This window comes from Cervus canadensis, chromosome 24 (genome assembly GCF_019320065.1).
Source record: "Cervus canadensis isolate Bull #8, Minnesota chromosome 24, ASM1932006v1, whole genome shotgun sequence".
NCBI lineage: Eukaryota > Metazoa > Chordata > Mammalia > Artiodactyla > Cervidae > Cervus > Cervus canadensis.
Genome location: NC_057409.1, coordinates 39815860 through 39839168, shown reverse-complemented (window position 1 = coordinate 39839168; position 23309 = coordinate 39815860). Strand labels below are relative to the sequence as shown.

The following is a 23309-nucleotide window of genomic DNA, read 5'->3' as shown; positions in this document are numbered from 1 at the left end:
ATAACAGCTGATCTTTCAATAGAAACTCTTCAGGCCAGAAGGGAATGGCAGGACATACTTCAAGTAATGAAAGAGAATAACCTACAACCCAGATTACTGTACCCAGCAAGGATCTCATTCAGATATGAAGGAGAATTCAAAAGCTTTACAGACAAGCAAAAGCTGAGAGAATTCAGTACCACCAAACCAGTTCTTCAACAAATGCTAAAGGATCTTCTCTAGACAGGAAACACAGAAAGGTTGTATAAACGTGAACCCAAAACAACAAAGTAAATAGCAACGGGACCATACCTATCAATAATTACCTTAAATGTAAATGGGGCTTCTCGCCGAACGCCGCCAACATGGTGTTCAGGCGCTTCGTAGAGGTTGGCCGGGTGGCCTACGTCTCCTTTGGGCCTCATGCCGGGAAGCTGGTCGCGATTGTAGATGTTATTGATCAGAACAGGGCTTTGGTGGATGGACCTTGCACTCAAGTAAGGAGACAAGCTATGCCTTTCAAATGCATGCAGCTCACTGACTTCATCCTCAAGTTCCCGCACAGTGCCCGCCAGAAGTATGTCCGGAAAGCCTGGGAGAAGGCAGATATCAATGCAAAGTGGGCAGCCACAAGGTGGGCCAAGAAGATTGAAGCCAGAGAAAAGAAAGCCAAGATGACAGATTTTGATCGTTACAAAGTCATGAAGGCAAGGAAAATGAGGAACAGACTAATCAAAATTGAAGTTAAGAAACTTCAAAAGGCAGCTCTCCTAAAAGCCTCTCCCAAGAAAGCCCTTGCTGCTAAGGGGGCAGCTGCAGCAGCTGCTGCCGCTGCCAAGGTTCCAGCGAAAAAGATCACCACCGGGGGTAAGAAGGCTCCAGCCCAGAAGGTTCCTGCCCAGAAGGCCGCAGGCCAGAAGGCTGCACCTCCTGCTAAATCTCAGAAGGGTCAGAAAGCTCCATCCCAGAAAGCACCTGCTCCAAAGGCATCTGGCAAGATAGCATGAGTCTGTAAGAGGCTATTCAAATCAGAATAAAGGTTCTTTTTGACGTGCTGGCAAATTAAAAAAAAAATAAATAAATAAATGGGTTGAATGCCCCAACCAAAAGACAAAGACCGGCTGAATGGTTACAAAAACAAGACCCCTATATATGCTGTCTACAAGAGACCCACCTCAAAACAAGGGACACATACAGACTGAAAGTGAAGGGCTGGAAAAAAATATTTCATGCAAACAGAGACCAAAAGAAAGCAGGAGTTGCAATACTCATATCAGTTAAAATAGACTTTAAAATAAAGGCTGTGAAAAGAGGCAAAGAAGGACACTACATAATAATTAAAGGATCAATCCAAGAAGAAGATATAACAATTATAAATATATATGCATCCAACATAGGAGCATCTCAATATGTAAGGCAAATGCTAATGAGTATGAAAGGGGAAATTAACAATAACACAATAATAGTGGGAGACTTTAATACCCCACTCACACCTATGGATAGATCAATTAAACAGAAAATTAACAAGGAAACACAAATGTTAAATGACACAATGGACCAGCTAGACTTAATTGATATCTATAGAACATTTCACCCCAAAACAATCAATTTCACCTTTTTCTCAAGTGCACACAGAACCTTCTCCAGAATAGATCACATCCTGGGCCATAAACCTAGCCTTAGTAAATTCAAAAAAATTGAAATCATTCCAGTCATCTTTTCTGACCACAATGCAGTAAGACTAGATCTCAATTGCAGGAAAAAAACTATTAAAAATTCAAACACATGGAGGTTAAATAACACACTTCTGAATAACCAACAAATCATAGAAGAAATAAAAAAAGAAATCAAAATATGCATAGAAACAAATGAAAATGAAAACACAACAACCCAAAACCTATGGGACACTGTAAAAGCAGTGCTAAGGGGAAGGTTCATAGCATTACAGGCTTACCTCAAGAAACAAGAAAAAAGTCAAATAAATAACCTAACTCTACACCTAAAGAAACTAGAGAAGGAAGAAATGAAGAATCCCAGGGTTAGAAGAAGGAAATAAATCTTAAAAATTAGGGCAGAAATAAATGCAAAAGAAACTAAAGAGACCATAGCAAAAATCAACAAAGCTAAAAGCTGGTTTTTTGAAAAAATAAACAAAATTGTTAGCAAGACTCATTAAGAAACAAAGGGAGAAGAACCAAATTAACAAAATTAGAAATGAAAATGGAGAGATCACGACAGACAACACTGAAATACAAAGGATCATAAGAGACTACTACCAGCAGCTCTATGCCAATAAAACGGACAGCTTGGAAGAAATGGACAAATTCCTAGGAAAGCATAACTTTCCAAAACTGAACCAGGAAGAAATAGAAGATCTTAACAGATCCATCACAAGCACGGAAATCGAAACTGTAATCAGAAATCTTCCAGTAAACAAAAGCCCAGGACCAGATGGCTTTACAGCTGAATTCTACCAAAAATTTAGAGAAGAGCTAACACCTATCTTACTCAAACTCTTCCAGAAAATTGCAGAAGAAGATAAACTTCCAAACTAATTCTATGAGACCACCATCACCCTCATTCCAAAACCAGACTGATGAACATAGATGCAAAAATCCTTAACGAAATTCTAGCAAACAGAATCGAACAACATATTAAAAAGATCATACATCATGGCAAAGTGGGCTTTATCCCAGGAATGCAAGGATTCTTTAATATCTGCAAATCAATCAATGTAATACACCACATTAACAAATTGAAAGATAAAAACCATATGATTATCTTAATAGATGCAGAAAAAGCCTTTGACAAAATTCAACATCCATTTATGATAAAAACTCTCCAAAAAGCAGGAATAGAAGGAACATACCTCAACATAATAAAAGCTATATATGACAAACCCACAGCAAACATTATCCTCAATGGTGAAAAATTGAAAGCATTTCCCCTAAAATCAGGAACAAGACAAGGGTGCCCACTCTCACCACTACTATTCAACATAGTTATGGAAGTTTTGGCCACAGCAATCAGAGCAGAAAAAGAAATAAAAGGAATCCAGGTAGGAAAAGAAGAAGTGAAACTCTCACTATTTGCAGATGACATGATCCTTTACATAGAAAACCCTAAAGACTCTACCAGAAAATTACTAGAGCTAATAATTGAATATAGTAAAGTTGCAGGATATAAAATTAACACACAGAAATCCCTTGCATTCCTATACACTAACAATGGAAGACAGAAAGAGAAATTAAGGAAACAATACTATTCACCATTGCAACAAAAAGAATAAAATACTTAGGAGAATATCTACCTAAAGAAACAAACGACCTATACATAGAAAACTATAAAACACTGATGAAAGAAATCAAAGAGGACACAAATAGATGGAGAAATATACCATGTTCATGGATTGGAAGAATCAATATTGTGAAAATGGCTATACTACCCAAAGCAATCTATAGACTCAGTGCAATCCCTATCAAGCTGCCAACGGTATTCTTCATAGAACTAGAACAAATAATTTCACAATTTGTATGGAAATACAAAAAACCTCAAATAGCCAAAGCAATCTTGAGAAAGAAGAATGGAACTGGAGGAATCAACCTGCCTGACTTCAGGCTCTACTACAAAGCCACAGTCATCAAGACAGTATGGTACTGGCACAAAGACAGAAATATAGATCAATGGAACAAAATAGAAAGCCCACTATGGCTGATTCATATCAATGTATGACAAAACCCACTGAAATGTTGTGAAGTAATTAGCCTCTAACTAATAAAAAAAAAAAAAAAAAAGAAAGAAAGCCCAGAGAGAAATCCATGCACCTATGGACACCTTATCTTCGACAAAGGAGACAAGAATATACAATGGAAAAAAGACAACCTCTTTAACAAGTGGTGCTGGGAAAACTGGTCAACCACTTGTAAAAGAATGAAACTAGAACACTTTCTAACACCATACACAAAAATAAACTCAAAATGCATTAAAGATCTAAATGTAAGACCAGAAACTACAAAACTCCTAGAGGAGAACACAGGCAAAACACTCTCCGACATAAATCACAGCAAGATCCTCTATGACCCACCTCCCAGAATATTGGAAATAAAAGCAAAAATAAACAAATGGGACCTAATGAAACTTAAAAGCTTTTGCACTACAAAGGAAACTATAAGTAAGGTGAAAAGACAGCCCTCAGATTGGGAGAAAATAATAGCAAATGAAGAAACAGACAAAGGATTAATCTCAAAAATATACAAGCAACACCTGCAGCTCAATTCCAGAAAAATTAATGACCCAATCAAAAAATGGGCCAAAGATCTAAACAGACATTTCTCCAAAGAAGACATACAGATGGCTAACAAACACATGAAAAGATGCTCAACATCACTCATTATCAGAGAAATGCAAATCAAAACCACAATGAGGTACCATTACACGCCAGTCAGGATGGCTGCTATCCAAAAGTCTACAGGCAATAAATGCTGGAGAGAGCATGGAGAAAAGGGAACCCTCTTACACTGTTGGTGGGAATGCAAACTAGTAGAGCCACTATGGAGAACAGTGTGGAGATTCCTTAAAAAACTGGAAATAGAACTGCCATACGACCCAGCAATCCCACTCCTGGGCATACACACCGAGGAAACTAGATCTGAAAGAGACACGTGCACCCCAATGTTCATCGAAGCACTGTTTATAATAGCCAGGACATGGAAGCAACCTAGATGCCCATCAGCAGACGAATGGATAAGGAAGCTGTGGTACATATACACTGTGGAATATTACTCAGCCATTAAAAAGAATTCATTTGAATCAGTTCTAATGAGATGGATGAAACTGGAGCCCATTATACAGAGTGAAGTAAGCCAGAAAGATAAAGACCAATACAGTATACTAATGCATATATATGGAATTTAAAAAGATGGTAACAATAACCCTATGTGCAAAACAGAAAAAGAGACACAGATGTACAGAACAGATTTTAGACTCTGTGGGAGAAGGCGAGGGTGGGATGTTCAGAGGGAACAGCATTGAAACAAGTATACTATCAAGGGTGAAACAGATCACCAGCCCAGGTTGGATGCATGAGACAAGTGCTCAGGGCTGGTGCACTGGGAAGACCCAGAGGGACGGGATGGGGAGGGGGGATCGGGATGGGGAACACATGTAAATCCATGGCTGATTCATGTCAATGTATGGCAAAAACCACTACAATATTGTAAAGTAATCAGCCTCCAACTAATAAAAATAAATGGAAAAAAGAAAAAGAAAACAAATGTTTTAGTTACTGGTCTAGTCACCCAGTGATGAAAAGCTGGGAAGCTGGAGAAATCAAGATGACTGGAGCTTCTAGTATGGGTGACTAGGAGTCTTTATACTTGCTGAATGAATGAGAGAATAAGAAAGCAAGGGACAAAATTCAGAGCAAGCACTGGTTTAAAAGGGAAAGATGGTAAATTTGGGTTAGACAAACCAAATTTATAGTGATGACTGAATAGAGAGGTGAAGGTCCTCAGGAAACAGTAGGAGACAGAAGGCTAAATTTTAACCACAATCAGAGCTGTAGACATAAATTTGGAGTTAATCTCCAGAGAGGTCAACATTTAAGCCAGGTCAACATTTAAGGCAGTAGAAGTATCCTACACTGGAAGCTTGTGTGTAGAGAAGAATAACAAAAGTTTGAAGAATGAGTTTGAGACATGTTCAAATTTAGGGAAAAGAAAGAGGAGTTGGAACTAACAGAGAACCCAGAAATGACATAATCTGAGAATTAAGTGGCGACACGGGACAATGTAACAATGTCCATGCTGACTGGGTCAGAGAGGTCACAGAGAATGGCATCAACGTTCATCAATAACTTTGGAAAGAATAGCTTCAGGAAAATAAGGTGAAAGCTACAGTGCAATGGTTAAAGAGTAATGGTGGAAAAAGCAAATATAATGTTTAGCGGTAAATAGAAATGACAGCTATTGAAGGGAAAAGAAAGTAAGGGAAAGATGTTAGTCTTAAAAAAACATCTGTGACGCAGAGGCTGAGTACCACCATATTGACCATATTGACCTCTCTGCATTGCAGGGGTGATACATGGTTTGGCTCCGTAAATTTGATTTCTACTCTTTAGTTTAGCAGGTGACATGCACATCTTTTGATAAAGGACTCTCTACTAATTCCTTATATTCTATTTTCTTAAATGCTTTTTTAAAAAAATAATTTTGTATATTATTTTTGGCTGTGCTGGGTCTTCTTTGCTACACTGGCTTTTCTCTAGGTGCCGTGAGTGGGGGCTATTCTCCAGCTTCAGTGGGCAGGCCTCTCACTGCAGGGGCTTCTCGTGTTGAGGAGCACAGGCTTTAGGGCACGTGGACTTCAGTAGTTGTAGCACACAGGCTTAGTAGTTGTGGCTACCAGGCTCCCGAGCACAGGCTCAATAGCTATGGCACACAGGCTTAGTTGCTCTGAGACCTGTGGGATCTTCCTGGATCATGTATCGTATCTGTGTCTCCTGCACTAGCAGGCAAATTCTTTACCACTAAAGCACCAGGGAAGCCCTCTTAAATGCTTTGTAACCCAAACTATATTCTACAAGTCAGGATACAATGATACATTTTGTTCCACTACATAATGCTTTGTACTATGTAAGAGTAAATATAGGATTTCCCTGATGGTCCAGTGGTAAAGAATTTGCCTGTCAATGCAGGGGACATGGGTTTGATCCCTGGTCCAGGAAGATCCCACATGCCTCAGGGCAACTAAACCTGCGTGCCACAACTCCTGAGCCCATGTACCTAAATCCTGTGCTCACCGAGAGAAGCTACTGCAATGAGAAGCCTGAGAACCACAACTAGAGAGCAGCCCCCGCTGGCTGCAACTAGAGAAAGCCCGAGCAAAGCAATGAAGACCCGGTACAGTCCAAAAAAAACAAAAAAAATTTAATGTCAAATCTATAAACATTAAAAAGCAAAAGACAAATGATAGTTAACAGGGCTTCAGTAACTGAATACATCCTAGAATATTTTGGAACTTGAGTAAAAGTAACTCTACCTGTTGGTGACCCATATCCTCTTGTGTTACAAAAATCAGCAATGCCTTTATCTTTAGAAATTTCTTGCCCAAGCTTCTCGCCTATGCGCATCCTCCTTCACCACAGGTAACTTTTGTTCGTTTTCCTATTTTCTTTCCACTTTCCCCCAGACACCTATGTTGTTTGTATCTTCCTCTAGTCATAAAGTGAGCATAACTAAAATATTCAAGTGTTTAGTGTGTGCATTAAGGAGCTAGCTACTGCACCCGCTTTCCATAGGCGGTGTCATGTAATCCTCCCACTGCATTTAACGGTTGAGGAAAGCGAAGCCGGGAGAGGTTAAATGACTCACTGGAGATCACAAAGTTTGTAGATAGCAGAGCCAAGATTAGAATAAAGGAAGTCTTACTCCAAAGTCCATAGCCTTCACCAGTTGCCACCTTGCTTCTCACCAGGTCCTCGAAGTCTCTTCAAATCTGCATTCTTTCCAGTCATGAACTTCTTCAGAGTACTGAATTCACTCAGTAATACTTTCCTGTGATTATCGGCAACCACACTGTGCTAGGGGCTGGGGCTTCAGGCGCTAATAGTACGGACACTGAGTGTCCTGTCCAGGTGGGATGAACAAGTCATTGGCAAGGAGCGTGAGGGGTGAATGTCTACAGGTCCTCATGAGGCCAGGGGTGGGGAGGGCCTTTCCTCATTACTATTACCCCTAGGCAAGTCAGTCTGCTAGCCTCTGTAAGAGACTCTGGAAAAATTATTTAAGCTCTTTTAGGCCTGTAAGTAAAATATAATAGATTATGTAGAAGTGGTCTCCAAAATTTGTCTTTTTCTTTCTCATCATTTACAGTTGGCTTCAATAGACAACTCCATGTCCTTAACTTCTGATCTCTAACTTATGTTTGATTTTCTCTTGAGCCCTAACTGTAACCAGTGGGTCATGCCAACAGAGAGGATGCCCCTGTTGCTGACTCAACCTTTATGTATTTAAAACCATTGGAAAAAATAATTGAAAACCATTATGTGTTGAGAGTGGTGCTGTCCACTCTTACCATCAGTACCACTATTCTCCTAGAAATCTAGAGATGAAGTCTTGTTTTAGTTTCTCTTCCTCCTCCCTTGCTCCTGACATCTGAGTGTCCCCAGGCTTCTTTGAATTCCTCCTTCCTTTCCACTTTTCACTGTCACAGTCTTGACTTCATTAGCAAGCCTAACCATTGCACTAGCAACATCCCAACTCACCTATCATGAACCTCTTAAATGAGGATGTCAGATTAGTCCCCATCCCTCCCTTGTCCCACTGCCTGGTCTAGCCTTCCATGCTCATTATGCTCTCATCCCTGTTAACTTCTCCACTCTATTCCTCACCACCCTCCCTCATACATCTTATACGTACATGTCAAGTCAAACCTCTCCCTATTCTCACACAAACCATGAGGCAGCTGACTAAGTATGCAGCTTCCTCTATCTGGAATACTTCCTCAGTTTTCAGAGGTCCAAATACTGCTCATCCTTGAATGTTCTGTTCAGATGAACTGTTCTCTACAAAATTTTCTCTCCCCTTTGGTTGGAAATGATCTCTTTTTTGACAAGAACTTACATAGCATTTTGCTACTCTTCTAAGCACTCGACAATTTCTACCTTGTTTGTATAGTTATGCATCTTCTCTCTTCTATGCGGTAGTCTTGAGGGTGTAGAAACTAGTTGTGACTTATTCTTACATGTCCCACTGTCCTTAACAGGAAGTGTTCAAACATATAAACAAGTGAATAAAAAAAGAAAAAAATGAATGGGAGGCCAAAAAGACAGATCAATGGGAAGACAGAAGAACAGAAATAGCAATAGCCTACCACCAGCAGCTTGAATGAAATTTCAGAATGCTAAGCAGTAGGCATCTCTCTATTACAGAGATTTAGAGTAGGAAAAATAACTGACTATAGTCACAACATGTTAGAGGAGAATTTTCCAGGACACCAGTTATGTGAAAGAAACAAACTAATACCTCCTTAATGTTCAGATCCACATATTTCTAAAAGTTATAAATTAATGGAAATAAGGGTTTTTTTTAACAATACAGGTTTTTTTTTTTTTTTTTTTTTAAGAATTACTATTAATGAGGCAGATGATAGGGTAAGGAGCTGGAGATATGCTAATAAAGGAATTTAGTATATTCTCTTCTAAACTTGAATTTTTGCTTGTACTCAGCAACCCACAGGTCCTCAGCACCAACCCTTTAAAGATGTTGCTTAACTCAAACATTTCACTTATAAGCTTGTCTCCTTAAGAGTACCTTTTAAAAATCAATCAAAAACTCAGCACAACTGCAAGTTTTTGCACTTAAGCAGATAGTTAGAAAAGCATCCTTAAGGAGAAAAGAATAAGAGTTTAAAATCAACTACCATATAACCAAAAATATGGATAGATCAATGCCAAGCATTAGTCTTCATAACTTGTCAGTTTCAAAGGCAGAGAAATGGATGAATGAAGGTCTGTCAGTGCTGGCCATTTCATTAGTGCTGTGGGCATCTGCTTCTAATTGCAGAATGTTAATTTCTTTAGAGAAGCAAAGTACAATTCTGGAATGTACATGCCTGGATTAGAGATCAAGAAGTCCAAGGGGCTTCCCTGGAGGCTCAGTGGTAAAGAATCTGCCTGCCAATGCAGGAGAGACAGGTTCGATCCCTGATCTGGAAATATCCCACATGCCACGGCCCAACTAAGCCCATGAGCCACCACTATTGAGCCTGTGCGGAGAGCCCGGGAGCTGCCCGAGAAGCCACCACAATGAGAAGCTCGCACACTGCAACGAGAGAGTAGTCCTCACTCGCCGCATCTAGAGAAAAGCCCATGCAGCAACAAAGACACAGCACAACCAAAAATAAACAATAAAAAATAATCTTTTAAATAGTCAAATGTCCCACAAAAATAAAAAATCACAAATCTCTACAAGAGGAAAGTGTGATTAGAACATTACTAATTTTTCTTTGTGAATTTTGTCCTAGCCTCTATCAGTAACACACAGTTCCTCAGAATAGAAAATGAAGAGTTCCAATCTACATCTTAAAAAAAAAAAAAAGTAATTCAATTCCAAGGACATATAAGGCAGGCACTTGGCAATGCCTTAAAGGAAGAGTGTTAAAATTTTTTGTTTGTATTACTTTGGTTATACAACATGAAGTTGTTCTTATACTTGGGAAACTATGAAAATGAAGAGAAAAAGGTGTTCCTGATAAATTAAATAGAAACTGACTTGCAAGACCTCCATTATAGTACATAACAATTTCCAATGCAACTTTTGCTTGGATTTCAAGGTTGGATACCACTTTAAAGTCACTTTGAGTAGCACTTAATTGATCCACAGATATGACACATATTAATCACTGTTAGTTTAACTATAAAGAACCATGAATAAAGCCCCCTGGAGTTCGTGACAGAATATAAGATATAAAAAACATGTATATATACTCTAGCTAACAAAGGGGAAAAAATCCTTATTCTGGATTAACAGCTTCCATCAACATCCAGGCAAAAGAAATTAAACCAAAAGCAAGGCTACTTCACAGCAAGATTTATTAATACATCCAAAAGAAAGAAAGAAAAATCATTTTGTCACACTATATACAGATAATACATACAGTGTTTTATACACATATTACATCAGTTTTTACACAAGAAAAATATACATAAAAATGTAAACTTTTGTATACAAAAACCCTTAAACAAATTAAACAAGGACCAGAAAACAAAAGGAGACCAATCCATTATTATTTCATCAAATTTTTAAAATGGTAATACAGTACATTCATTGAGATATACATGGAAAATGTGAGCCATCTCTTCTTGTTTAAAGGGAAATTACAAACCAAAGCCCATCATTTCCCCAAATGTGGTCTCCCCACCAGCAACAGCACACCCAATACCATGGATACGCCTTTCCTCAGAACTGGGGGCCCCGTCCCCAAACCTGCCAGTCTCATCTTGCTCCTACAATCTGTGTAGAAACAAGTGGCTTCTAGCTTTTGTGCATATAACTAAGCTTCCAGCCACTATTAACACAGGGAAGAGTCTCAGTTTGTAAGTTCCCTTTAAGCAGCTTTAAATTTTTTTGTATATATATTCTCATGTATGGCCGGCTGAACATACTTGTGTGCCAAGGTGGAGGAGAACGCTGAAGAGGAAGGGCTTTGAGAACGGCTCGTCCTTGCTACCGTGCAGCTACTGTTAGAAGAGATTTCAAAACTGTGCAACCTGGTGTTTTACCGGTTTTGAGTATGTTCCCTCACCTTTGATTTCCCACTGCAACTTGGTTTCAGCGTGCACTTCAGTACTCTGGTTAGTACCATACAACTGCCGAGAGGCTTCTGTTAAAGGCTGCTTCTGATATCAAGTTTCAGCTAAGCTACTCTGTGAAATCCCCTACTTCTCTATTTGTGTCTTCAGGGGTATTCTTACTCCATGTGTTTTTCGTTAACATCTTACAATTTAGGATTGTCCATCTACACTCTTCTCTCTAGAAGGTCTTGAAATGAAATCTGCTGTCAACTCATCACAAAATAAAATACTGAGCAGTTTTTTCTTAGTATTCTTCCATTCAGCATGTCAAATTGATATACTAAGGAAAAAATACCTGAAGCTGTGGGGAGTAAGAATTAAATCTAGGTTGGGTACATGCAGACTTGGAGTTCTTAAAAAAAAAAAAATGTCTGGGAAGACCTTTGACTAAATAAATGTAAAACCTGCTTAAGATAGCTTCATGAGAGAGCTGTCTTTTTTCAAAGTTGAATTTTGAACAAGGCAGAATAACAAGTAGGTGATAAATTTCCCTGCAGCTAGAGAGTAGTTAACTTCCCCCAGGCAAAATGATCTCAATGATCATTAATTATTAATGAAAGGAAGAGGCAAATTGGTGAATTAAGTTGATCTGGGAGATGGTGGATGACATGCGGTAATGGAAATGTTAGGGTTGCTTTACAACTGAATAAACAGGCTGGTTTGTGGTATATCTCCATTTCAGAGAGAGGAAGACACAGGAGGGTCCTCAAGTGAGTCTCCAGTTCTCTTCCTCTCCTGGGATAGGTGGCATTTTAAAAATGACAGTCTCCCTTTCAGTTAAAAAAAAATAATAACAATAAAAGGAAAAGGAGGAGAAATAAATAATGTGTGGACCTCTTTAGATGAGACTTCTAAATGTTCTTTAAATAACTTTTGATTATGTATTTTAAATCATTACATACAACTGCCATCGCAGTGACAATATTCCAGTAGGGGTAGCATTTTGCTAAATGTAAAAGATTGCCATTTAAAACTCATACATATACATGTGTATATACAATATATCAACACTATTTATATACATATATACCTAGAGAGCAACATTTCATTGCCTTTGAATATCTATATATCCACTCACACAATATATACTAGAGACATAATGTGTGAGTATATAGGAAAGTATATGTACACATGCTCCAACATGTATATATACACTTCTGTCTGTGTGTGCATAAAAGCTTTAAAGGCACAATATATAGGGATGCAAGTTTTCTAGAGAGCTGCAGCAAAGTTAAAACAGAATGTCACAAATGTGAGAAAAGTCAAAAGGAAATATAGCAGAATTCATTACACAAGAATTCATTAAAGCAGTTTCATCATGAAGAAAATGAGTCATAGAATTCAAGAGGCTTTCCATTAAAATGAAAATGGCAAAAGTATGATCAAATCACCAAGTAAAACAAAATTTTAAAATGACAAATCAGTGACAATAAATGACAAAGTAAGTCTAATGCTAATGTCAATGATAAAAATCACAATTATGTTTTTTCAATTTAAGTAAAACATCCCCAAATTATCTAGGTAAAACTTTCAAAGTAGTTCTGTTTGAATGTTGGTCTTTTGTTTATTGGTTGGTTGTTTTTGAGACAAATGATGCCCAATTCTCAAAATTACCATAGAAAGTATTGCCAAAATTTGTGTCTTCCGCGAAATTTCAGAGACAAGTGAAGTGTTAATGAAATATGGTTAGGCCAAATGATTCTGGCGAAAAGGACCTAATAAAGGAGAAAAAAAACAAAGAAGTGTGATTTTTAAGTGGTGAGAGACTGACTTAGAAGTCAATGAAAAAGAAGAATAGTGGGAGGCGAGTAAGAACAGTTCTAAGAGGAATTCATAAACAAGACTATAATCCTAAGGACTGCCATCTTCATATGCTCTGATGATTACGCTAGACTGTCCCTCTTCTTGCTTACAGAATAATCCGCAATTCTCCAAAGATGTATAATCTTGCTTAACAAAGGCTGTTTATCTATTATACACACACTTTTTTTTTAGGGAAATATATGTATATAGATTTATCTATACACACACATATACATACGTGTATATATAGATTTATACAAATGTATAAATAAACATAATACTTCTCAATCTTTCCATTGACAAGGCAAGTTCACATTCAGCAAAGTGCCACCACATCCCATATACACATCTCTGTACAGATATACACAAAAGGGCTTTGTTTCACCCTTCAATCGGGGGAATTTATTCTAGCAAATCCCATTAACCAGTAACTGAAGGGAGAAATCGCACCAATACAACCCCCCTTCTTTCATTTGCATGCATATGTACAAGAAATACGTAGATTTTTAAAAAACCCATAAAGCAAGAGTGAATGAAACTGGGAGATGCTGCAAAAAATACAACTGTAAAAACAACATACAAAAAGCTTTCCTAGGTCTTGAGTCTATCTAAAATGAATGAGGCTTCAAAGATAACAACAAATCCAGATGTTATTTATCAGAAGTTGTTTTAACATGTTTCAAAGTACATGATTTTTTATTATTAAAAATAAATGTGATCAGAGCATTTAATAAAACTCTAGCTTCAACTATTTTAGACCACCAGACACTCCAGTAATGAATGTATATAGCAAAAATGACAAAACTCAAAATACAGGAATGCATTTTTTAAAAATTGCATATAAACCAGGTAAAAAGTCAAGGGTAGCATAATTTTCCTATAGCCAAAATATGGTGGTTTGGGGGCATGCTAACTTCATAAATAACAACACAACTGAGTAATTAAAAAAAAAAATTTGGAAATAACTGAAATCAACCCAGCTTTGAAATGTGCGTGGTGAAATGATCCCACCAACTCTAAACAAAGGAGCCCCTTTAAAAATGGCATTCTTTATAAAAGGCCTCTACTTTTCTTTATTTCACCAAGAAAAGGTGATCAATAATATTTTATAACTCAGAATATGAAGAAATCTATTATTAACATAAAAAAGGTTCAACTGATCTCTGGTCCCATCACCCCAATAGATAAACACAGCTCATGTCCAGGTCTGTTTTTCTCTTATTTTTACACTCAAAAGCAAGAGGCTGGTCTTAGAACCTGCTGTTTCTTGTGTTATTTTAAAAAAACAGCATAAGCTAATCAAAAGCTTGAAATAAAATGCACATGATATCAGAGCTAGCCTTTTAACAACACAATCAAGAATTTGGTGTATTTATACAACAGAGACAATGAGAAAGGAACTCCAACACCCTCAACTAAATAAATCATATTTCTACCATACATTCTATTGCCTTTCTCTTTTTACGTAAACACACATTCATCTCTCTCATACACGTGCCCCCAATGTATATTTTTGCATGTGTGTAAAAACACAGACAAATACATGCACACAAGTACTTTAATTCTATTTTTAAGTCACAGTGGGAATTCCTTAGTGAGGAGGGATAAAAAGTTCCTGAATAAGACACTGAGAACATCTAGATTTACTATTTTTCCTATTTTACTTCCCAACTTACAGAATAAACTGTAATTAAAAGAATAAATCCATAGGAAATAAAAGAGGTCTTAAAAACTTAATTTACAAATTCCAGCTACAGTAGTTGGGAGTTTTTACTTGATCTATGTATTTCTATTTACCCTGTAACTAAGCTTCTAGCCATCTTAAATGTAAACCACAGATCATTTACTAAGGAAACGTGATTTCTCAACGGTTCTATGAGCAGTAATAAATGGTCTAAAGGTGTTCTACATTTTGAGGCCCCAGGATATCCTTCTATCTTATATATCTGCAAAGTAGCAAAGGATAGCTATACACCTTGACACGGCAGAGATCCAGTGTAAAAAGGTGCTTCACTAGTTTGTTTTGTCCAAAAAAAAAAAAAAAGCTCATATATAATTTTTTAGCTATTAAACACATAGGCAACATAATTCATTACACTCAATACAGCTTTAGTATAAAACTTATAATTTATGAGGTGATGTTAATAGCATAAATTAATATACCTTTTCTCTTAAAATCTACAATAAGTATTCTGAAAGCTCATTGGGGAAGGAAATTTTTAAATAAAAGTTTTAAAGCTGTGCGTGGTGGGAAAGGACTCTGTATGCTGAGGCTGAGATGAGAGCCTGAAGAAGAAGGAGAAGCGCCCCAAGCAAGACACCATGGGCTACGGAACCAAACGTTTTCTCTTTCCTGCGCTCTCTCAACGATGAGTCACCTTTAGTTGCTTTTAAAACTAATTTCTTATTTTAAAAACTGCCCTAATTTCCACAAGGAATCCCTGAGACATACTCAACACTATTCAGTGAAAACAATTATCACTGTTGAGAGGAACTGATTCAACCCTTCCGAGCAGGTGAAGACAACATCCTAAGTACCAAACGTTCCCATCCCTTCCAGGCTCATCAGCTGGAGCCAACTGTACTGCAATGACGCAGGGTGGAGTCATGTCAGGGCAAATCAGTCTATTCTCCAAGTAAAAGCAAGGGTGGCGTTTAAACTGCATTGGAGCCTTCTGCACTGCACGTTGAAAAGTTTTCCATGGGGAACTTTGGGTCTATACAGAGCCTACTTCAGTGGTCCCCAGCTTAAAAAAAAAAAGAACCAAGTGAAAGGGTTCTCTTGGGCCAGGAGCAGTACAGATCATGCATGTGTGTGTATGCACGTACTTCAGTGCTGGGGGTGGGCTGAGCAAGCAGGCAGAAGGGAAAAACGGAAGGAAAGCTGTGCTCCCATACTTTGCTAAGAGTGAGACGGTTTCTCTTAGAAGACGGTTTTCCCAGACTGCACTTGAGATCACCACAACGCTGCCATTCAAAGTAGCCAAACAGTCCCAAGCTTTGGGAACCTGGGGGGAAGAGTCATCCCACATTTGCTCTTTCACTCTCTCTCAAATGCCACGTTTCCTTTTATTTACTCTGTATCACGGTGCAGAGAGAGGGAAGCTAACAAAAATCAGAGTAGGAGTAAAAAGAGAGAATTTTTGCTATCTAGAAATAAGGCTAAGTTTGACCCACAATTTTTGCATTAATGACACTGGTTATTAGAAGAGACATAATTACTCTTTTATGTTTTCTTTCCTAACTCACTGATCAGAAAAAAACTTGAGATATTCAAATACATTCTTCACTGATCTCTTATTACACATCTTTTGAAAGACAGTATTATAAAAAAAATGTTGCTTTAATTTACTAAACGTGGATTTTGTGTCCCTCCAATATATGATATTGGGCTTCCCTGGTGGCTCAGAGGGTAAAGCATCTGCCTGCAATGCGGGAGACCCGGGTTTGATCCCTGGGTCGCAAAGATCCCCTGGAGCTAAGGAAATGGCAACCCACGCCAGTATTCTTGCCTGGAGAATTCCATGGACGGAGCAGCCCGGTAGGCTACAGCCCACGGGGTCGAAAAGAGTTGGACACGACTGAGCGACTTCACTTCACTTCAATATATGTATGATATGAGAAATCTTTATAAAGTTCAAGGTATTAAGCAGTCACCATATTGTTTTACTTTTCTATAGAATGCCCATTAAAATTCAGTTGTTTTCAATGTATTGAGAGGAGGGGAAAAAAAAAAAACCTATGTTCTGTCACATATATATTCCCACACTCACCCTTCTCCAAGAAATATAATTCTCGGCAGGAAAAAAATCCTTGGAGCACTGTAGCTGTCTGCGATGAAGCATTCGGACTGACTACACTTTCCTCCAGGGAATCCTTTAAATTGCCTCATTAAACTGCAGAATTCTGTTGACCATTTAAACGACCACTGCATTATTTCTATATACACCAGATTAAAAACAGAATTTAATAAAAGTGTTAAAAGAAGTCTAAAGAGAAAGAGGATGAAGAAACCAGAAACTAAATACCTAAACAAATTTTAAAGGAATTTCAAACCTGTTAGCTTGAAATGATAGTTTAGTGTTATTAATAGCCTCAGCTCTTTGCAGTACCAAACCACAGCAATCTTTTCAACTAACTTGGAGAAAAAGGCAACTTGCCTCCCATAAACACTGTGGATCAAGCTACCACCACCATCTCCACCCCACAAGGCAGAGACACAGGAAGGACCGCAGGCAAGTATCAGCGAACTTACAGGATGGGTGTGACCTACACAGGCTCAAAATCTAGTGCCAAATGATAAAAGCCCAATGGTATGGATCAATAGAAAATTTTTTTTCAGATAAGAAGAAAATCACACAGCTAGGGCAGCTGTGTGTATCATGGACACTGTCTTTGTCTCTGTGGATTACGATCACGGACCAAGAGCTCTGATAAGGAAAAGCTTTAGTGTTAGTCACAGAAAATGATGCTGCTTAACTTGCGGTTGAGAGACTGGGCTTCTTTAAGAAATAAATCTTATAAATAATTATTTGGCAAAGATAAAGTATTCGCTTTCTTTAGCCTTAAACCACTCAAGACAATAACTATGATTTTAAGGAAAAGAAATTTTTTTTTCCAACTTTATGTCCATACCTACTCTTTGCTTCTCATTAAATTATACTCTTTTCATGGAGGGACACTAGGCACATCACACTGCCTGCCAACATGAAATTGCTCAGGAAGTCATTTATGAGACAGTTCTAGTTCACATGGTAGGTTACTAGAGAAAAGAATCCTTTGCCATATAAGCTATGTGGTGATAATTAGAAAATTTTTCCATTGCATAGTCTTGTCACATGGTGGGTTACATGTAATTGCTATTTACTATTGTGGATTGTTTACTAAGTACATCATCTACCCAGATGTGCAAATTGCTAAGCCATTTGTACAGAGGAAAATCAATGTCTTAAGTACTTTAACTAAAATAATATTAACAGTTATGTAGAGAGTGTAAAGGAGAAAAACACATCTTTCCTTCGGATGCTATAGATCACAGCCAGTGAGCATTATACATTAGCATGGAATTCAGATTCTCAGAGCACAGAATGTATCCATTAACTGCAGCAACTTTATAAATTGAATCACATTAACACAATCTAACTGGCCTTTATAAATGGTCCCAAAGAACTGCAGAACAGTGAACCTTCTTTGCCACTACTTCTCATGAGCTTAACACTAAAATGAAAGCTAGTATCCACGTAATTAGATAGAACTTTATATAAAATTTGTTTCTAATTCCAGTATTGCCTTATTGGAGCAATAAGTGCTATTTTAAAAGACATTAATTTTCATATTTCTGGAGTAAGATATTTCATTCCTCTCTTTACATGTTAATAGCAAACCCACTACTAAGAGACTAAAATTGCTCCATTAGTTAAAACAACAACGTAACGGTTATCTCTGGGTTCACAGATGTTCTTCTCTTTCCAAAAAGGGACTCACAAGAAACAGCAAGAGTAAAGTGAATCACAAGCTCGAATATTTGTTTTGAAGTAGACAAAGTGAGAAGAAAATTTTGTTTTTTTGCTACTTTCTTAAATCTACACGGGTACTTTCTACAGGTGCCCTTTCTTCAGCTATTATTGTGGGCATCTACACAAAAACGAATTTACTCAAAAGTTTTTGGTGTGAAGCTGTAACTGGCAACATTCCTGATCATTTCATGCCTCCTTACCAGAAAGCAAGAAAGGGCTTAAAAATGCACAGAAAACAGAAAATTGCAAACAATAAAATGTGCAACTTACTGCAAACTCAGTTTTGATAACTGAAGAATTTTAAGCAGCTACCACAAGGGACAAATTGCCAGAAAAATTCAAATCGACATCCCATGACTTTCCTTCACTGTCAAAGAAGGGCTGATAAGAAAGTCAGTGTGTATGTACCACTTTTACCTCAGTAAAAAAGAAAGTCAACGGGCTGCTCTGCTACAACCTGTGATTAGCACACAATGGAGACAGAAGCGAATCACTAGGAATGGACAATTAGCATGTGATGGTTATAATGGGATGTGAAGAGTTCAGTGAACTAAATGACACTTTTGAGCAGAGGTAACTACTCGTAATCATTTCATTACAGTACATTAAAATTAAAAAGCTTACTAACATAGGTTCACAGGTGAGAAACATTCAAATTATCTGTTCTCACCATTCAGAATAAAAATTTACGGTGCTACCAAATATAATTTTGCTTTGTGACATAATTTTATAATTTAGAAATTTCTCAATCTGCAAAAAAGGCAAAGCTATTAAAAAATAAATCTTCCAATCAATTATCATGATTAAAAAAAAAAACTAAATATATTACAAACATATTTTTGGCCCACAAAAAGAAAACTTCAATAAATACAAAATAGGGCATATCATGATTTCATACAGTCATGTGACATTTCCCCTCCATAATCTCAGGCACGTAGTATCTGCATAATGCCTGCTGATCACCATCATTCCTTTAAAAAGCAGAGAAAGAAAAGCTTTCAAAAGAAGGGACTGGTTAGAATTAGCATGGCATAAAGAGAAATACATAGAGGAAGTAGGAAAATACATCCAAATCTTTACCTATTGAAAAGGAATTAAGATCAAATATTCCCTGACAAATGAATTATTATATCACATCATTAATAGATATGTTCTCTCTACGCATATTTTAAAATATATATATGTAAATTAGACTAGATTCAGGTATAAATAGCCAATGGTATCTCAAGGGACAGTGAAACTTCTCAGCAAAAGCAGAGAACAGATGCCTTTAAAATCTAGCTCCACCCTTGGGCGGAGGGTGGGGGGTTGGGGAGAAGGCAGGTTACAAAGAAACCTCACATATTCATTTCATAGTCACCAACGTACTAAACTATCCAATACGATTTTTAACCTTCAAGATCTGGTATTTCAAAAAAATTCCCCAAACTTAAACCTAAATACTTAAAATTATTTTAGAAGTACCAAAGGGTAAGATTTATGTCTAGTTTCCATATTTTGCTTTGAAAGAAAATTTTTAAATGTGTATCCTTCAGATATTACATGTCACTTCACAACTGGTACATTGATTCTACAAATGTCATTAACATTTTACAAACTTTACCAAAGAATCACTACTGTAAACATGAAAAATCCCAAAGCAAAAGATGGATCAAGGAGTTCACAGATCCCATCTCTCCAAACCAATCTTGAACTATCCTGCTTTTCACATCAAAATATTTTAATTACATCTTGAGAATATATTCCATGGGAAGAGGGATTCAGAAACAAATGCATGTCTAAAAAGGCAATACAACCAACCACCAGACCTCAGAATCGCAGCAACCCTGCAGTCCCTCTGGCCAAGCTCTTCACCACATCCGCAGGGCACTGATGTGAATTCAGCTTTTTGTGTTCTGGGCTAACTTAGCAGGAAAGGGCTGTGCTACTCACGCCGCCAGACCGTCACCCTTCTCCATTCACCAAGGTCGGCTAACTCACTGGGAAAGAATGACCAACCTTATTAGGGCTCTGAGATGTGGGAAAGCAGAAGAGACTTCTACTTATTAGGAAATAAGAAAAAAAAAAAAACACCACCAACAACAATGGGACAGCTGCTTCCTGCCCTGCACAGAAATACACGCGTGGGTGCACACACACACACAGGCAGTCAAAAGACTAATTCTTTTTCTTTTTAATTAAACATGATCACGATTAGGAATGGAATCCTGGCCTCATGTGGTGTTTGTTGAGCAGTTGGTGCTAAGTCAGAGGCTTGAATCTGCCTCTGCACACCATTTGCCGTCTCTTACACAGAACTCGATGAACAGGCTCATTCTAGCTAGAACCACCTGTGTAAAGACCTGGTATCAGAATGGAAAGCATTGATCTGCAATACTAGGAAATAGTAAAGGGCACTGGTAATCTGAGGTATCTTCCACTTCTAGGACTTGCTGCTGAAAGTCGATTCTATCCAGTCACTGTGCTGAGCCGCTAAGGAAACCATTGGGGGGAGGGTGGACCCGCCAGGAGGGAAGGAGCACCAGTGCCAAGGAGCACATGTGAACACTGAAGCGAGGTCCACCGCAGGGGAGCTTGTTTTAACTGGAAAGGGGCAGTTCTCCTCTAGTCCCCGTCTGTTATGTTTAAAATCTTCTTTAGGAAAAAGGGGAGAGGGGGCGGGTGATAAAGAGGGAAAGGAAGATAGAAAACACCAGGTTCCCCACCTGCCTGCAAACACACAGACACGCTCAGTTAGGGGAGGTGAAGGGCGAGGACGCGTTATTGGTACTTGTAGCTGTGGCACCGGTTACTGTGAAGCCTGTGGGAGGCGCTATCGAGCTGTGGCTGGGCTGCAGGTCCTTGGGAATGCCACTGTGAGAACTCAGCTGGTGGCCGAAGGCTGCGCTGAACTGAGGGAGTTGCTGCTTGGGGGAGGTGGAGGCCAGCAGCTCAGCGGAGGGCCCCATGCCGCTGAAGCTGGTCTGCGGCAACCCCGGCAGCACGCTGGAGCTGCTGGGGGTCACGGTGGCGAAGGCAGGCTGTGTGGTCTCTGAGTTCGAAGTGGTGGGCGGCGTGGAGAGGGACGTGGAGAGAAGGTGCCCGTCGGCGACGAGGAGGTTGCTGAACGGAGAGGGGTCTCCGAGGCTGACGGGGAGATTGCCCCAGTGAGTTCTGGGGTTCACGACCCCTCCGAGTGGCACCTCGAGTGGCGTCGGGAGCAAGTGCGGCGCCATGACGGGCATCTCGGCTGAGAAGGTAGCTGCCATGTTGTCGCCAGAGTAAGATGTCGTGTGGGGAGAGGTGATGTGGTCGCTGTAGGGAGACGGCACGTGCTCGCTGTCGTAATGGCTTCCAGGGGGCGAGGAGTGTGAGTGATCACTGCTGTATTGCTGTCGTGAGGTGATTAGGTCATCTGCCTTGCTCAGCAGCTGGGCAGGATGTGGCCTCTGGGAGGCATGGCTGCCATCATGAAGTCCATGAAACTGTCCTGGGAAGGCTCTCTCCCCAAGGGCACTCTGGCTCATCAGAGTGGCAGAAGTAAGGCCGACGCTGGCGGGGGCAGAGAACTGCCCCTGGATCTGCCCTGCCAGGGGTGTAGGTGGGTTAGACAAGGTAGCGGAACGGAGCAGGCTCTCATCCAGCTCTAGGCTAGAGAAGTTGTCGTGGACTATACGCCCGTTCAGCAGCTCCCCCAGGTCCGTGTTGACCTCTCGGCTCAAGGACGGGATCCCCGACGCGCCCGTCCCCGTGGAGAACACCCCTATTCCTCTGTCTGACAGCTCCTGGACCGGCACACCATCTGACTGGGTGAGCACCCCAATGGTACTCAGGCACTCGAGAGAAGTCACGGCCTGCAAGGCCCGTTCAAGTTCCTCGGCCTCTTCGGTGGTGGGGAGGAGGTCTCCGTTCTTTCCTGGGTGAACAAGAGCTATCGACAAGTCAGCGGGGCTTCCACCATCCTGACCACGAAAACCACACACTGGAACTATCTCACGACATTCTACTAAGGGCCGGGTTGGAGGGCAAGAGGGACATATGCACAGCAGGCCAGGCGAGCCTGAAGCACATCTTCGGATCACGGACATCACTCTCAGAGCCACCTCGGCAGTGTTCAGTGCTCAGGGATCTAAGGATTACCTATTCAAAACCCGGGGTGACTCTCTGATTACGGGCATGTTTTTACCCAAAGTTATACTAAGATGTTAAAAGAGAAAACGTATCAGTCGGTTCACATTTGAGACAAAAGGCTGGGCAGGAGGAGCCCAGTTAGCTCTTCTGCTCTTGGGCTGTTTCAGCTGGAGGGACAGCCATGAACCCAGATCACAGAACTCACACATATATCTCAGCACAAAAGCAAGGGCTCAGCTCACTTCGTTGGTTACCTTTTCCCACGTTTCTGTGCTACTCTCTGCTCCTCCCCTCTCACATGTCTCCCATTTCTAAGGAATTTTCATAAAATGGAAGCTACACTGATTTTCTTTCTAATATCAAAAAATTTGTTAGGAATTGGAGTAATCACTGTAAAAATATCCAGTTTTTAATGGTGAAGGAAACATTCTCAGAGTAGAAGATTTCCCTTGAAAGCACTAAACAGTTGGTGGGGTTAAGCAAACTTTGTTGTGAAAAAGTGCACTTCAACTGAAATACAGGGTGGGGTATCAAAAGGAAGACAAGTT

At 39.4% G+C, this 23309-nt stretch overlaps 2 protein-coding genes across 9 annotated transcripts in view; one reads left to right on the top strand and one right to left on the bottom strand.

Moving 5' to 3' along the window:
- Nucleotides 1-324: 324 nt before the first annotated feature.
- Nucleotides 325-1061, top strand: LOC122426690 (60S ribosomal protein L14-like). Its single transcript, XM_043445798.1, has one exon. It carries the CDS (start codon nucleotides 345-347, stop codon nucleotides 984-986), a length of 642 nt encoding a protein of 213 aa, XP_043301733.1. The 5' UTR covers nucleotides 325-344; the 3' UTR covers nucleotides 987-1061.
- A 9492-nt stretch (nucleotides 1062-10553) lies between these two features.
- INO80D (INO80 complex subunit D) overlaps nucleotides 10554-23309 on the bottom strand; it is a 67023-nt gene continuing 54267 nt past the window's right edge. For 7 of the 8 annotated variants that reach the window (XM_043444727.1, XM_043444733.1, XM_043444730.1 and 4 more), the window contains one exon: nucleotides 10554-22561. In XM_043444727.1, coding sequence (XP_043300662.1) covers nucleotides 21381-22561 — 1181 coding nt within the window. In that variant the 3' untranslated portion in view covers nucleotides 10554-21380. The remainder of the gene's footprint in view (nucleotides 22562-23309) is intronic. The other variant, XM_043444731.1, reaches the window with a different exon arrangement.

Bases quoted from the DNA above. Each gene is read 5' to 3' on its own strand.
- LOC122426690 (XM_043445798.1), top strand. From the start codon at position 345: ATGGTGTTCAGGCGCTTCGTAGAGGTTGGCCGGGTGGCCTACGTCTCC.